Here is a 17,020-nt window from a genome sequence, read left to right on the forward strand (position 1 = left end):
ATCTACTAGAGTCTTTAATGGTCATAGGGATAGCTTTGGTATCAGATGTGTTCCTAACATGCTTTAAGGCTAGTGGGAGTTTTTTAGGATTGAGCCCTAGAAAGCATGACATGATGTAACAAATAGAGATTCATTTATAAATTTAGTTATTTATGCTTCTTGGTTTCCTTTATTATCCCATTTGCATTAATTAGTTATTTGAGCATACATGTCCATATAACTTGTATTGTACATGACTTAGGTGCATTAGGAGTTGCACAAAAGATCCGAGTCATGGGTACCTTGTAGAGTGATGAATTGTCCACAATCGGTTCATGGATTTGAACAATCCACTTAAGACTATAGTGCAATACCTCTTAATTAGAGGGATGACTTGTCTTGGTCATCGGGATGGTTTTCCTATGGTGAGTGCACTACTACATGTGATGTGTACTAGACTAGACCCACTATGAACCATGACATAAGACTATTAGTTGTCATGATTTACCTGATGGAAAAATCCTAGATCTCTCTATTTCCCATGCCCAAATTAAATTAGAAACATGCTTGACTATGCTAGACATTTCTAAATTCTATGCACAATGAAAAATTGCATTTTTAAATTTTATATCAATTTAAAATAAGTAAATGAAAATCATACCTAAGATTCATATGTTCTTGAGTCAACTCCACGTGATGAAGATGAAGATGGGAGTCATAGGAAGTCTTATGAACTCAGAGTCTTTCACCTAATTACTCGAAGCTTGATCTTAACACACTTCCAATAGGGATGAAAGAGAGGGTAAAGATTGTGACTCTCTCTATTTAGAGGTGGAAGACGGCTCTCTAGAAAAAGCCATGGAAACCCTAACCCCTAAGGAGGTTATTTATAGGGTTTCTAGTGGGTTTAAGTGACTTGAACCCACTAAGGGCTTGGATTACTTAATCTAACTCAGAATAAGTCTTAATTGATTAATTAAACCAATAGAGCCTATTAATTAACCAATTAAACCAATCCACAGACCTTGTTCATTTACCCCTATGAAACCTTATGTAATTACCAAAATTCCATTATGCACAAAAGTGAACCTATAGCTAATCTGACCCTCATAACTTGTGCCAATAAAGTATATGAGCATATAACGGGGACCACTAGGACCTATAGGAGTACTGGCTCCTTCAAATCTAATCCTGAAGTTGATTAGACATCCCACTACAAATAATCAACTGAACTCTAGTATTTTATGTAAATAACAATGATACACCATGTGCTTAAGTTCGTGACCTACTATCCATTGCATTTAGTCTCTCCATGAGCTGGTGTCTATGGTTTAACAAGGTGAAGGCAATTAGCCTTTCAAAACTACATTTACAATCCTTGAGTTATGGATCCTCCTAATATGTATTCAATTGACATATCTTAGCTCTCTAAGAACATAATGTAAAGTTTCACTTAAGGAACTACTTTAGCCATTGGTTTCATAAACACACCCCCTTAGGATCACCCAAGGGGACACATTGTCTCAATCCCATGATATATCATGGTGCCTTTATTGAGAATACCTATTCCTATCGGCTTCCATTAATGGTGACCCAATCCATAAGGAATATATGATCAGATTATGATCTCACTTTATGATCTCACATGTAGATCACAACCACTCTTAACTTTAGCATAAACTCAATATTCTCTCAAGGTTGAGAGACAACACAATGAAGTAGTTTGGTGAAGTCATGACTACTTGATAGCCTTAAGTTATGGCTCGTCGTAGGTCGTATCTAATGTGTAACCATACACACTTATGCACATACCATGGGAAACTTATCTCGATAGCCAAGACCAACCATCCCTCAAATTAGGAGGTGGTACACTATAGCCTCTTATGGGTTTTCTAAACCTAAAAAACTATGAACTAATCATTTATTTGCAAAAAATTCATGACTTGGATCTTTTGTGCAACTCTTAATGCGCCTAAGTCAAAGATGCAAATCAGAGTTCTTATAAGATATAATGTATGGAAATAGGGTAAATAAAAGTGAACTAGAACTTTATTAAATAAATAATAAAAATCCACATGTTTATTGCATCATGTCATGCTTTGAAGAGCTTTATCCTAACATTCTCCTACCAGCCCTCAAAGCATCATGCATCTAAAGCATACTAGGTACACATCTAACACCTATGCTATCGCTGTGACCATCAAAGACTCTTCCTATCAATATCTTGGAAAAAAAATCTGCTAGGTTATCCATAAAAGGTATCTTATCAACCACTACATCACCCCTCTGAACTATCTCACAAATCAAGTGGTACTTCATCTCAATGTGTTTATCTTTTTCTGGTTTCTTGGTTCTTTAGACTATGTCATAGCTCCACTGTTATCATAAAATAGTATCATGGGTTATACAACCAAGAGAACAACCCTAAGTTCCATGAGGAATGTCCTAAGCCAAACTACTTCCTTTGCTGCTTTAGAAGCTATAATGTACTTAACATCCATAGTGGAGTTAGTTGTGTAAGAGTGTTTCACACTTCTCCAACTAATAGTCACATTCTCAAAAGTAAAAGCAAAATTAGAGGTAAACTGATGAAAATTCTTATCAAAATGGAAGTTTGAATTTGTATATTCTTTAGGTACTAACTCATCACTCTAGAACACAAACATATAATCCCTCGTTCTCTTAAGATACTTGAGTATATGCTTGACAATTGTCTAGTGTTCTAGAGCTGGATTTGACTAGTATCTACTCACCATACTTATTACAAAGCAAATATCTGGCCTAGCACATATCATCATATACATAAGGTTACTTATTGTGGAGGCATAGGGTATTGCTTGCATGTGCTCTTTCTCTTCAGGTGTCTTAGGACACTAATCTTGAAAAAGAGAAATTCCATGCCTAAAAGGTAACAAACCTTTCTTAGAATCCAGCATCACATACTTGACCAAAAGCTTATCTATGTAGGTAGCTTGAGACAACTTTAGTTTCCTATTCTTATGGTCCCTAAGGGGCTTAATCCCAAGAATCTATTATGCTTCTCCCAAATCCTTCATTTAGAACTAAGTAGATAACCAAATCTTGACTTATGAGAATAGTCCTCTATCATTACCAATTAGTAAAATGTCATCAATGTATAAGACCATAAAGACCACCATGCTTCCCTAAACCTTGAACCATCCTTATTTTGATTAAAGTCAAAGGACTTGACTAGCTAAATGAAACATTTGTTCCATGAGTGAGATGATTTTTTTAATCCATATATGGATTTATGCAACTTGCATACCATATAATTTTGGTCATTTGCTATGAAACTATCTGGTTGCATCATATGCATGCTCTCATCAAAATTGCCATTAAAGAATATAGTCTTGACATCCAGTCGTCATATCTCATAATCGAGATGTGTTGCAATGGATAGGAGTATTCTGATGGACTTTAGCTTGGATACCGGTGAGAAGGTTTTCTCATAGTCGAAACCAAGTTTCTAATTTATAAACCTTCACTACAAATCAAGCCTTAGAAGTTTCAACCTTTCTATCTACTCCCCTTTTCCTCTTGTGGACCCACTTGCACCCTATGGGTTTTATCCATTCAGATGCTTCTACAAGTTTCCAGACTTGGTTAGAATACATAAATTCTAATTCTACCTCCATCGCCTTTTTCTAAAGATATGCGTCCACATTGCTCATTGCTTCATCCTCTAGAATGGCCTCGAAAGACTCTCCTAAATACATGAATTGATCTAGTTGTATAAAAACCTTCTTACTATGACGAGGCACCAATGTACTAGAAACAAGAATGGTTGGTATTGGATCCATAGTATTTTGTGATGTTATGGGAGTCTTATCTTATGTTGTCAAATCAACCTCACTCTTAACCTTATTACACATTATATAGCCATCTTCCATAAATTTGGCCTTTGTATTCACAAATACCTTTTGGTTGACCTGACTATAAAAGTAATAACCCCTAGGACCTTTAGGATACCTAACAAATTGACAAACTTTTGATCTTGGTTCCAACTTATCTACCTTTGGTTTTAGCACATGTGTTGGGCACCCCCATATGCGAACAGGGTGTAAACTAGTTTACATCCTATCCACATATCCATAGGAGTCAAGGGTGTTGATTTAGATGGAACTAAATTAAGAAGATATCCTACAGTTTCTAAGGCATATCTCTAAAAGGATGCAGGAAGTGTTGAAAAACTCATCATAAATCTCACCATATCCGTAAGAGTTTGATTTCTTTTTTCTGCTACTCTATTTTGTTATGGAGTTCTAAGGGCACTCAACTAGGATATAATCTCATGCTCTTTAAGGAAAGAATTAAACTCACTAAACAAGTACTCTCCATTTCGGCCATATTGAAGTACCTCGAAGTGTTTGCCTAATTGCTTTTTGGATTTTACCTTAAATTCCTTGAATTTAGCTAAGACATTGGATTTCCTATGCACAAGGTAAGCATAACCATACTAGAGTAATCATCTGTGAAGGCAACGAAATACTCATACCCACCACGTGCTTGGACATTAAAAGGTCCACACACATTAGTGTCCACTAACTCCATACATTCTTTGGCTCTAACTTCTTTAGAAGTAAAGAGCCTCTTGGTCATTTTACCTTCTATGTAAGATTATCATACTGAAAGATCTTCTAGAACTAATGAGGGCAATGTTCCAAACTTGACCAGTCTTTAGATCCTATTTAAATTAATATGACCTAAGCGTAGATGTCATAGATAGGTCTGATTAGTGCTAGGTCCTTTTCTCTTAAGTAAGATATGATTATTTTCAAGAACATATAACAATGATATAGGAGTAATATGAAAGAGACTGTCAACCAATATACCTGAGCAAATAAGTGAATCATTCTTTCTAATAGAAACATTTTTTTTATTGAAATAACATTTATTTAAACTAGAAATTGATCAAATTATTTCTAAATTCAAATACATAAAAACTAGGATAATATCTCCCACTTCTTGCACAACTATCCTAGCAGTAGATGCTAAAGTTAGGTACATCTCTCTCTCATTCAACCTTCTCCTTAGTTGAAACCCCTATAATGAATTACTTATACGGTCAGTGGTCTTGGAATCTATCCACTAAGAATTGGTGGAATCCAACACTAAACACAATTCAACTAAAAGTGAGTGCGACATACCTTACTTTTTCTTTAAGAAATTAGGACAATCCTTCTTCAAGTGGACTTTCTTACCAAAGATGAAACACTTGCCCTTACCTTTGCTCTTTCCTTTCCTTGTCTTGTTCTTTCCCTGTTTGGATTTCTTGAAAAATTTCTTCCTCTTTTTAATACAAGAAGAACCTGAAGAATCTTTCATTGCCATGTGAACACCCTTAGAATCCTTAAGAATCCCCTCAACCATATAGAGTTCCTTCATTAGTTCTGGCAAGCTCATCATTAACTTATTCATATTATAATTAAGCTTAAACTGCTTGATGGGGTTCGATAAGGTCTTTAGGATCATATTGTTAAAGAGTGCAATCATACAAATCATATGATTTCAGTTCCTTTTATCATCTTGGTGCTCATGATGGTCTTTAGAGCAACTCGACTAGCTAGCTTGCCTTTGTCACTAAATATCTCTTGCAGGCTGAAGAGAATCTCATAAGTAGTGACAATGCCCATGTGTTGCTATTGCAAAACATTATTGAGAGACCCAAGTATGATACAACGAGCCTTCTCATTTGTCTTTGCCACCAGGAATGATCATCTTTCTCTTCCTATGTAGAAAACTCATTGGGAATGGGTGGAGCAACCTCTTAAGTTACCTATTTCAACTATTCTAGTCAATATAATTAGGTTCAATCAACTTATTATCAGTGAGAATAAGGGTGACAGGGTTATAAGACATGATTAAGAATTCCATGCATTGATAAAGAACTAAGCACTCAAGGTAAAATATAGTAATTAATTTAACAAAACTTTAGAGCTCTCAAACTACATATATCCATGCAAGGTATCCTAGTATCCTAAGAATCAAAGGCAGTTCATGACTCTTATTACTAAGTAGAGACCCTCTCTAATTAATCAACTTGCCTTAAACCTCTAAAGGTTATCTTAAGGCATTGATTAACATACCTTCGTGTTCAATCCTTAGCACATGCAAGTAGGACCACTTTAGGTGATTCTACACTTTATGTCTAAGTTAAGTGTGTAACAAAGATCCTTGATATCAATGTCACCAATTGAAGAGTTTCAAATTTAGGATAGGCTACTTCCACTACAAACATGTATAGTCTTATCCTTTTAGGATAGTTTATATCCCTTGATTCCTTGGGTCACGCCATCTTTAGGATGGTGATGGGCCCAAAATCAAGATTGGCTTGATATTAGAGGTTGTGGGCTTGGTAACTATGACCCGTTCCCACTTAATATTTTGGAAGAGACACTTTAAGATCATTTTGGTAAACATTTTAGAATAAATTATCTGTCATGAGAATTTTCAAAATTTTTATTTAATACTTGAATCAGAACTCCTATGCCAAAAAGGGATAGCTTTCATATTTCTTATCCTTGAACTTTCCTTTTCAAATAAAACAATTTTCTCCTTCTCTAAGGGAGAGGAGAGCCTGGAGGACTAATTTAGGTGTCTTAAAAGGAGGGAGGAGAGCCTAGAGGACCACTTATCCCAAATAAAGAAAGTTCCAAAAGGAATTTGAAATCCTAATTAGCAACAACCTATTCCTTAAATAAATAATAATAATAAAATATCTCTTAAGAATTTATTCTTTTAAGAAAATCCAAAATTACCATTTTGAAAATATTATAAAATATTTTCCAAATATTTCCTAACACATGCAGTATATAAAATATAAGCATAATTTGGTAACTTGGGGATTTTGTTGCTAATTTGGTAACTTAATAATTGGATTACCAAAATCCAAAAATACCAAATTGTACCTACAAAAAAAAAAAATGCTTAGTGGCATTTACAAAAGTCCAAAATACCCATACTACCAAACAACTGTCATGAACACTCGAGCTACTAAAATTTTTCAAGGACGCTTGAAGCACTTTTGGCACACTGGATATGACGTCATTGTTGGATTGATTTGTGCCCAGCTGGTGTATGCCCTGTTGATTGGTGTTCAATCAACTAGTGTGCTTTGATTTCAGTCCTCAGACGAAAGTAATCAACAAAATTTATAAACCTATTTCACCATATACTAGGGTAGCATTAGCTAGCATAGCATAGTAGCTCTAGGATCGTCCACAGGGATGGGTTTTCAAATTACAACTGATATTAGTTCAAAAACTGAATTGGTGCTTTTTCTTTTCAAGGTTAGCTTTAAAAGAAAACATAAGTATGTGTGAAAAGGTTGGTTTTAAGTGAAACAAAAAATAAAGTAACTGAAATTACTTACAAAGAAAAGTGCTTCTTGGAGTTTTAGATCACTAGGCTCAAGTTCCTTATACAAAAAGGGAGATTCCGGTCACTTGGATCTTTTCCTCGCATTGGGGATTTAACATATAGTTATTTCCCGAACCGGTGTGGTACAAATGCTTCCCCTTAATGGATTCAAACACTAAATCCCTGTCACTGAATCATCTTGCAATGGTTCATACCTTTTACCTGGTATTGGCCATTCAAGGTGATCCTCAACCTTGGATTACCCGTCAAAAGCTCGCAAGAGATAACTAATAGATGTCTCCCAAGAGTCCAAAAGCTTACCAAGTGTTGGTTATTCTAGATAATCCTACCTTTAAACCACCTCCCAAAGGCTCGTAAGATATAAACTAGCGGATCTCAATGGACGGAGTCCACTTACCTTACCAAGTGTTGGCCCAGGTGATTTTAAGGGATTTTAAGTTAACTAAAAAGATAAAAACCATTAACGGGTCACACTTTCTCTTCATTAAAAATTGAAACAACGAAACTTCCACTTTTGTATCCGGAACCTTACCTAGCTTCCTTCACTCCAAGAAACAAAAAGCCTAGCCACTCATCCTCTAGGAAAACATCCTCAGAGTTTGATTTTCTAGAAATAAAAATAAAAGAGAAATCAAAATGAGAAGGTAAGGCAGAGCAGAGCTCTGTGTATTACTTTCTAAAAAACTATACAAAGTTCGTCTTTGAGAAAAAACTTCCCCCGAGATCTTTTTTAAAAGAAAATTACAATAGATATTATCTAGAAAGGCTATTCACCCCTTCTGCTAACTTCCCAACCAAGAAAACTTGTCATTGGTGGGTTACAAGGAGAAAATAAGGATTTACACACAAATATTTGAAGATAAATATCAAATGGAGTCGATGCGCAACTATCTCAGATTACAGGTGGATTTCGCAAGTTGAAATTGTCCATTTCGCAAATTGAAATTGTGGTTTTGCAAGTTGCAAAATTGTCCTGCAACTAATCAGCTCTCTGTTCTACAACAATTCATTTCCTCTTTCTATTTCGCAAGTTGCGAAAATTTTGCAAGTTGGATCCCACAACTTACAAAATTGCTAGATGGTTGATTTCTTCTGTGATTTTCTTCCTTGCATCCTCGTTTGGCTTTGGCAAAGGGTTATGAAGCTCCAAAGCTTAGTTTCTTCATGAATTTGAGCTTCAACTTGCTTTTCCATGAACTATACAAAGATCTCCCTCATTCTTGGATTGCTTTGGTGATCAAAAAGCTATGAAAAACACCAAAACTTAACACAATTTGATTAGAAACGATTGCAAGGGTCCTTAACATGCCAATTGAGTTAAAAGGTAATAACTACTACTCAAAAATGTTTAAAAGAGTTAATTACAAGCTATAAAATAGCACTTTTTGAGTAGTAATCATGGATGCAACTTACTATCGCTACATGCACAACTCGATTGGTCCTAGTGTTGGATGCACCACTTGATCGCTTGAGGCACTTGAGCATTAATCCTAATACTTAAGTGTTATTGCAGATTTCCAAAACTCGAGAGCTAGTTCTTGAGTTTTCCAACAGTTATTTTCTACAAAAACTTCTTTCTTCTAATAGGATTAATGCACGATGACTTTGTGATGCTTCAGATTGCTTTCATACTTCCCAGGAGTTAGAAAGAATGATAAAAATAATGGATTTTTACAACAAAATCCTATACCCCAAAGAATTAAAGTTTACAAACCATTCTAAGAACAAAAACATGATTTTTACACAAGAACAAAAATCTTATGCCTCTTATGAAGCTTACAAACTACCTAGGAAAAGAGAACCAATAATCCAAATAATTATTACATCCCCAACAAAAAGCAATCACGATTATAATCATCATATTAAAACAAGATCATAACATAGAATGCACATAAGTTATCCTTGAGGTCATGGGATAAACAAAACACCCTGTAAAACTAAGTTAGCACATCCTAAAATAGTTCTAGCAAGCTTCCTAACCTATGGCTCTAATACTAGTTGATGAGAAAATCCCTGATCTTTTCATTTCCTAAGCTTGGATTAGGTTAGGAACATTCTTGACTATCCTTGTCTTTTCTAAATCCTATGCATAGCAAAAAAAAATTGCATTTCTAAACTTCACACAGATTTAGAATATGCTAACAAAAATCATACTTAAGATTTAAATGTTCCTGAATCAATTCCATGCAATGAAAATGAAGAATGAAGTCATAGAAAGTGTTGTAAACTCGAAGCCTTCTATTTGATGACTCGAATCATGATCTTGACACACTTTTGATGAGGATGAAAGGGGAGATGAAGGCTATGGCTCTCTCTTTCTCTCTATCTCTCTGAAGGTGGAAGATGACTCTATAGAAAAAGTTATGGAAATCCTAACCCTTATGGGGGTATTTATAGGGTTTCTAGTGGGCTTAAGTGACTTAAGCCCACCAAGGGCTTGGATCTTTTAATTTAGCCCTAAAATAGGTCTTAATTGATTAATTACCCTATAAGGCCTACTAATTGATCAATTAACCCAAGCTAGAGACCTTGTTCACTTACCCATGTGCAATCTTATGTAATTACCAAAACACACTTATACACAAAAGTGATCCTACAGTCAATCCGGCCCTCATAACTCGTGCTAACAAGGTATATGAGCTCAAAGCGAGAACCACTAAGACCCATAGGAGTACTGACTCCCTCGTAATCCAATTCTAAAGTTGATTAAACATTCCACTATATAGAATCAACTTAACTCTAGTATCCTATGTAAATAACAATAAAACACCATATGCTTAAGTCTGTGACTAGTAAATCCATTGCATTCAGTCTCCCTATGAACTAGTATCTGTAGTCTAACAAGGTGAAAGCTATTAGCCTTTCAAGACTACCTTTATAATTCTTGAGTTATAGATCTTCCTATTGTGTTTTCAATTGACATATCTTAGCTCTCTAAGAGTATAATGTTAAATTCTACTTAAGAAACTACTATGACCATAGTTTTCATGAACACACCTCCTTCGGATCACTCAAAGGGACATATTGTCTCAATCCCTTAAGATATCATGGTGCCTCTATTGAGAATACATATTGCTAGCAACTTTCATCAATAGTGACTTAATCCATAGGGAATGTATGATCAGATAATGATCTAACCCATAGGTCAAAGCCACTACTAACTAGTGCACACATCATGGGAAACTCATTTCGATAGCCAAGATCAGTCATCTCTCCAATTAAGAGGTGATACACTATAACCTCTTAGGGTTTTCCTAGACCTATAAACTAGTTGTGAACTAATCATCTATTTGAAAGGAACCCGTGACTTGGATCTTCCATGCAACTCCTAATGCACCTAAGTCACATACAATGCAAAAAAAATAAAAATTGTAGGTTAGAGTGTTTACAAGATATAATGCATAGAAATAAGATAGATAAAAGTGAACTGAAACTTTATTAAATAAATAATAAAAATCTACATGTTTATTACATAATATCATGCTTAAGGGCTCTATCCTAATATCACCAAGCTACTATTTTACAAGGACTCTTAACCTTGAGAGGACATTGAGCATGTGCCAAAGTCAATAGGAGGCTTTGACCTATGGGTGAGACCCTAAGGTTGTCGTATATCCCTATAGATTAGGTCACTATTGATGGACGTTGGTGATAACAAGTATTTTCAATAGAGGCTTCATGATATGTCATAGATTAAGATAGTGTGTCCCCTTGGGTGATCCAAGGGACATGTGATCTAGAAGATTATGGCCACAACATTTCCTTTAGTTGAAATTTTACATATGCTCCTTAGAGCTCGAGTATGTCAATTGATCATATAATAGATGGGATCTGTAACTTAAGGATTTGAGAGGTAATCTTGATAGTTGATAACGCTACCTTGTTAGATTATGAACACTAGTTTATAGGGAGTCTACATGCAGTGGATAGTAGGTCATAAACCCAAGCTTTGTTTCATTGTTATTTACATAAGATACTAGATTGCAATTGATTTTCTTCAGTGGAATGTTAAATCAACTTCAGAATTGGATTTTGAGGGAGCTAGTACTTCTATGGGTCCTAGTGGTTCCTGTTTTGAGATCATATAGCATGATGACATGGTTTATGAGAGTTGGATTGGTTCTTGGTTCACTCTTATGCATAAGGGTGTTTTGGTAATTGAGCAAGGTTGTAGAAAAGATGGTAAACAAGTTTTTTGGATTTGATTAATTGATTGATTAGATGACCCTGTATAGTTAATTAATCAATTAGAACCCATTTTAGGTTAGATTAAGTGACCTAAGCCTTAGTAGGCCCAAGTCACTTAAGCTCAATAGGGAACCTTATAAATACCCCTTAGGGGTTAGGGTTTCTATCACTTTTTAGTGAGAGTTGTTTTCCACCTCTAGAGAGAGAGAGAGAGAGAGAGAGAAAGAGAGAGAGAGAGACTAGGATTCCTCTCTTCCAAAGCCCACACTTTAGAGTGCCATGATTGTGGTTCAAGTCATTGGACAAAAGATCTTAGGTGCACAAGACCTCCGAACTTTTCAAGCTTCATCTTTACTAAGTAGAATTGATTTGAGAACATTCAAATCAAAGGTAAAGTTTTCTAATAACTTTTCTCTAGATCCTAGATTGTTAAAAATTTTATTTTTGCTTCCATTGTATAGGATCTAGAGAGCTAGGGTAATTTGAATGCACCTATACAATCCAGGTATAGAAACAAAGATATCAAAGGTTCCCAATAGAAGAAGCTAAACATTTGAGTAAAGAAAGAGAACACACTACAAAGTTTGAAGAAATGTAAGCACTTGAAGGAAGAGATCACACTAAGGAAGTTTTACAAGTCTTATTACTTACAAGCCTTGGTATTATCAAAATGAAAATGTCCCCTATTTCTAGCCCCCAAGGAATATTTTAAAATGCATAATGGAGTTTTTAGAGACTCGTTAAAAACCTCCTACATTTTCTACACTATATCACTATCTTTGTATTTTGGAGTATGTTAGATACTCCTAGTTGTTGTCCTACTTAAAGTATTCCATAATTTTCTAAAGACTTCCACCCAACTCTACAAAGGACCACACACCTTTCGAGAATTAGAAACTCTTTTGGAAAATTTTAAAATGTGCCTTCAAGTAATCTTCCATCCAACAATTTGATTTACTTTTATAACTTTTCAACCATACTATATATACAAGTGAGGATATCACTTGTATACAATTTGACATTATGATTACACCCAAAGCTATTAGAAGAGTAAGTTCTTTATTTTATAATTTTCAAACTAGGAAGATTTGTTTTATATTTTATTTTATTATATTATAATACTTTATAATTTTTTTAGGCTACACAATTTTTCTTAATAAAAAATTATTTTTGTTTTTTAAAAACAAATTTGGATAGAATCGTTAGTCGGTAGAGACTATTGTAAAACCATTAGATTTTAACCTAAAAGTTCAAGTTATTAAGAAATGAAGTAATAATAATGTATATCAATACTAAACCTCATATGCAACCTATTCATTCATGTATGATCAGGAAAAATGGAAAATATGTGGATGAAAAGGCTTGAATCTGTCACAAAATACTAAAGTTCTAGTCTTAAAGGAAAATTGTAAGCTAAAAGAGGTTTTTGCTACTTTCATCCATATGGAAGTGAAGAAAAAATCGAAACTATTTTAACAAAATTCAATTAAAGTTATTTGGTAATTTTAAAAATACTAAAAGGAGCTCAAATCTTTTTATTAAGCCAAAATCATGGAAAATTTCTTAGTCATGAAATTCTTATTCTTAAATGGATGACTTTCATTTTCATTGTTGTTCCTGAACATGGTATTAATTGGAGTGATAATATTTCTAAGTTTAGTTTACTTGTCCTTTAGGCATTAATTTTGAATTTTTTCTAGTTATTCAACTTTCATTCTTTCTTTTTCTAAGTTAGTTTGTATATTGTTTAGAAATTTTTGTTATTCCTCTTGTAGGCTTACTATCAAATTCACTATAGATCATTCATTTTCTGTAAAAGAAATTACTTTTACCTATTCTCTTTCTATCTCCATACTTGCAATTATACTATTGAAATGTTTCTTACATGCATATTAAAAAGATTAACAAATTGGGAAGTAAATAAGATCACTACTTTCCATATCTAACTTTTGTACCTATATCTATCTAAATGTTCATGTCAGTAAATCTACATGAGCTTTAAACATGTATGGTCCTGAGTTGCTTAAGATATATAGTGCGATCAGGCTCTTGTGGTTTTAATTTATTAAACTTTTTACACATATTAGCATTCTTTGTGAGTGGAAACATAGAGTTGTTACCTTTTAAGTGTCATCATAAGACAATTTATTTAATTTTTTTTCAATGACCATCATAAATTTTAGAACTACTTTTTTCTAATCAAACGGTGGACAAGAAAATTAAAATTAGATAAATGAGAGTATATGTTTTAGTTATTAATAAGTTAGGTTCAATTGATGACGACAAATGATAACTAAAGATTCATTGAGTTGAAGTGCACTTCATGACTCAAAACAAATTGAAGGTTGAAGGTCAAACATATGATTTATTAAATACATCATTTTTATACCATTATGGTCCAATTTCATATTTGGATAAATAAATAAAAAATACAATCTTCTTGGTATGTATTAAAAGGAAATCTGTATGTTAACCAACCAAGATAGGAGCACAATGCACTTGAAGGATTTGTTGTGCTAGAACCATCCTTTGTAATAAGAATTTGATTTAAGATCTACCTAATAATCATCTAGCCTAAACTTCTTTGGTTGGATCCCAAGAGTTAAAATGAAATGAATGCTTCATATATCCTTTCTATTAGATATGCATTCTTTTTCCTTAATTTGTGAAAGTTTATTGTGTGAAAAAAAAAATGACCCATATATTAATGGCTTACCATCTTCTTTCCTTTTTTATAGTGTAATGTTCAAAACACTATAGCATGGAGAGAGTAGCCTATTCATGTTTATTGCATTGTAAAGGATTATATATATAAATTTACTATTAGCCTAGTAAAATAGTTTTGTTAGATAGTGATAGAACTCTAAATTAGAAATATCTATATAATTCTACATAGTCCATCCATAAAATATTTTCATAATTTAATTTATATTATACTTTGTTTTGATAGATCAATAGGTTAATTCTTAAGGCTAAATTTTAGCATTATTCTTATAGATTTCTTCTTAATATATACATTCATGTTCTAATCCATTATTTAGTTCTTTCTATAGGATGCTGATATTATGTGGTTTCGAGATCCCTTCCAACATTTTTTCCAAGATGCCGATTTTCAAATTACATGTGACTCTTACATAGGAAACCCTTATGATGTCAACAATCGGCCAAATGGAGGTTTTACTTATGTGAAATCTAACAATAGGACAATTGAATTTTATAAGTTTTGGTATGCTTCAAGAGTAAATTATCCAGGGAATCATGATCAAGATGTGCTTAATAGGATCAAATATGATCCTTACATTTCCCAAATTGGATTGAAAATAAGGTTCTTGGATACAACTTATTTCGGTGGATTTTGTGAGCCAAGCAAAGATTTTAATCTAGTTTGTACAATGCATGCCAATTGTTGTTTTGGAATAGACAGTAAAGTTCATGACCTTAGAGTTATGCTTGAAGATTGGAGAATATATATATCATCCCCACAAAGTAAAAAAGCATTGTCAACACCATCTTGGAGGGTTCCACAAAATTGCAGGTATAGTAGAAAAATAATATTTTGTCATTTAAATTTCTGCAAGGTATACAAAAGTCAAAAAAGAAATTTCAAAATATCATTCATTTTAAAAATATTTTATACTTTTGGCCTATTGATATGCAGTCTTGCATCCTTCCATCCACCGGAGAGGAATGTTAAAGAAAGCAACATTTAACAACATGGTTTACACATATCAACGCTCCAAGAATAAGTAGTCATTTTAAAGGTAAAACTTTTAGTTTCTTTGTTCTTGATAATTTTTTTTTTTATCATGTTCCCTTTTCAAGGACTCTTATGAAAAACTTTATTTGGATTTTACTTTGATTTAATTAAAATGCACTCTAATTTATGGTTTAGATGTAGAGTAAATTTTGGTTATATAGTTTACACATTATACACTTGACTTCTATTGCCAGAATTTTTATTAACTTGATTTATTTTTCTATATTTTGAAATTAACATTAATATATAGAGTAGATACTAAGGATAAGAATTTAACTTGTTACAAACTATTATATAACCACTTATGTTTGATTTTTTTTTCATTTATATGATAGTTGTTTATACTTGATTTTTTTTTTTTTTACTTTTATTTATAAAACACACTATATATAAAGGCATTGTTTGAGACATCTTCTTACCTATAGCTTTTATTAAATTTGAATTTGAAACTCAAGTCACAATTTAAAAGGAAAATTTTCATATAATAAATTTTCATCAAACAAAAATAGCTTCCTACACATGCCAAGCAACTTTTTAAGAGAAGCAAACAATGACTTTACTTCTTTGTTAAATTTCTTTTTAAATAAAATTACTCAATCATGGCTAAAAACCCTTATTTGACTTATTAACAAAAATATTTTGGGGAGCAAATCCAAATGAAGATTAAAGTAGGCACTATTTTATTAATTTTAAGTGTATAAATGTTATTATCAAACTTAGGGATTTATGATTTTGTTGCCTTTATTATGGATGTAGGGGACTTTAGTTTAGATTTCGATTTAATATTACACACAAATGGTTTTGGGTTAGTCTATGAAGGACGCAATATGGTTAATAGAGATGTGGTCCCTAAAATGAAAAAAAAAAAAATACCTTACATGGTTTTTTCATACATAATATTCTATTAGAGCATTATTAATATTAGAATTAATTAGTACTAAGATTAGTATTATTCTCATAGAAAATTTGCAAAAAAGGTTTTTCACACAAGATATCTTTGTTGATGTATACGTATACATATGCAAACACAATCTTTCATACATTTCTTAATTAATAATATGTTAGCATCTATCTTTTATAATGCTCAAACTTTCAACTCATACTTTCATGTTTTCAGGTTTTCAACATCAATGCTTGGTGAAGAAATCTTAAAAGGAATTTAGTTATGCTTCTCAAGTATGTAATTTCCCAAATTGTTGATTCATAAACATACATTAGACTTTGGTTTTGGATTAGCAACTATTTTCCAATATAATGACTTATAAAAATGCTTCTTTAGTTTATATTTATGATCATACCTTTTCTCATCAATTTAGTTGGACGCATGCATTAATGATTAAATGTGTATATGGATAGGTTATTATCCTTTTATATTAGCATAGGCAATTAAGACTATAGGGATCTCATAGAAGTTCTCACATGCAATAGTTTAGGAATTTTATTAGTTCTAGGAAGCCAAATCTTAATCTAAATTTTGACATCTAAACAATGATTTTAAACATCCTTTACATATGGATGAACATTTAAATAAGACCAATTTAGATTAATATGAAATTGTACAATGTTGATGTAAGATGGTAATGTACATTGCCATAATTTTTATGAATTGTTTAGGTTTATTATCTCTATATGGGATAGATTCAATTTTTATTTTATTTTCAAATACAAGCACAAGTTTTCCATAATTTTTAATAT

The 17,020-nt window shown here is 32.8% G+C and overlaps 1 protein-coding gene across 1 annotated transcript in view; it reads left to right on the forward strand.

Moving 5' to 3' along the window:
• LOC100240822 (uncharacterized protein At4g15970) overlaps positions 1-16,595 on the forward strand; it is a 30,492-nt gene extending 13,897 nt beyond the window's left edge. The window contains exons 3-5 of the mRNA XM_059733999.1: positions 14,622-15,103; positions 15,227-15,329; positions 16,443-16,595. Coding sequence (XP_059589982.1) covers positions 14,622-15,103; positions 15,227-15,278 — 534 coding nt within the window. The 3' untranslated portion in view covers positions 15,279-15,329; positions 16,443-16,595. The remainder of the gene's footprint in view (positions 1-14,621; positions 15,104-15,226; positions 15,330-16,442) is intronic.
• The last annotated feature ends 425 nt before the right edge of the window (positions 16,596-17,020 follow it).

The sequence above is a fragment of the Vitis vinifera genome, chromosome 17 (genome assembly GCF_030704535.1).
Source record: "Vitis vinifera cultivar Pinot Noir 40024 chromosome 17, ASM3070453v1".
Classification (NCBI taxonomy): Eukaryota; Viridiplantae; Streptophyta; class Magnoliopsida; order Vitales; family Vitaceae; genus Vitis; species Vitis vinifera.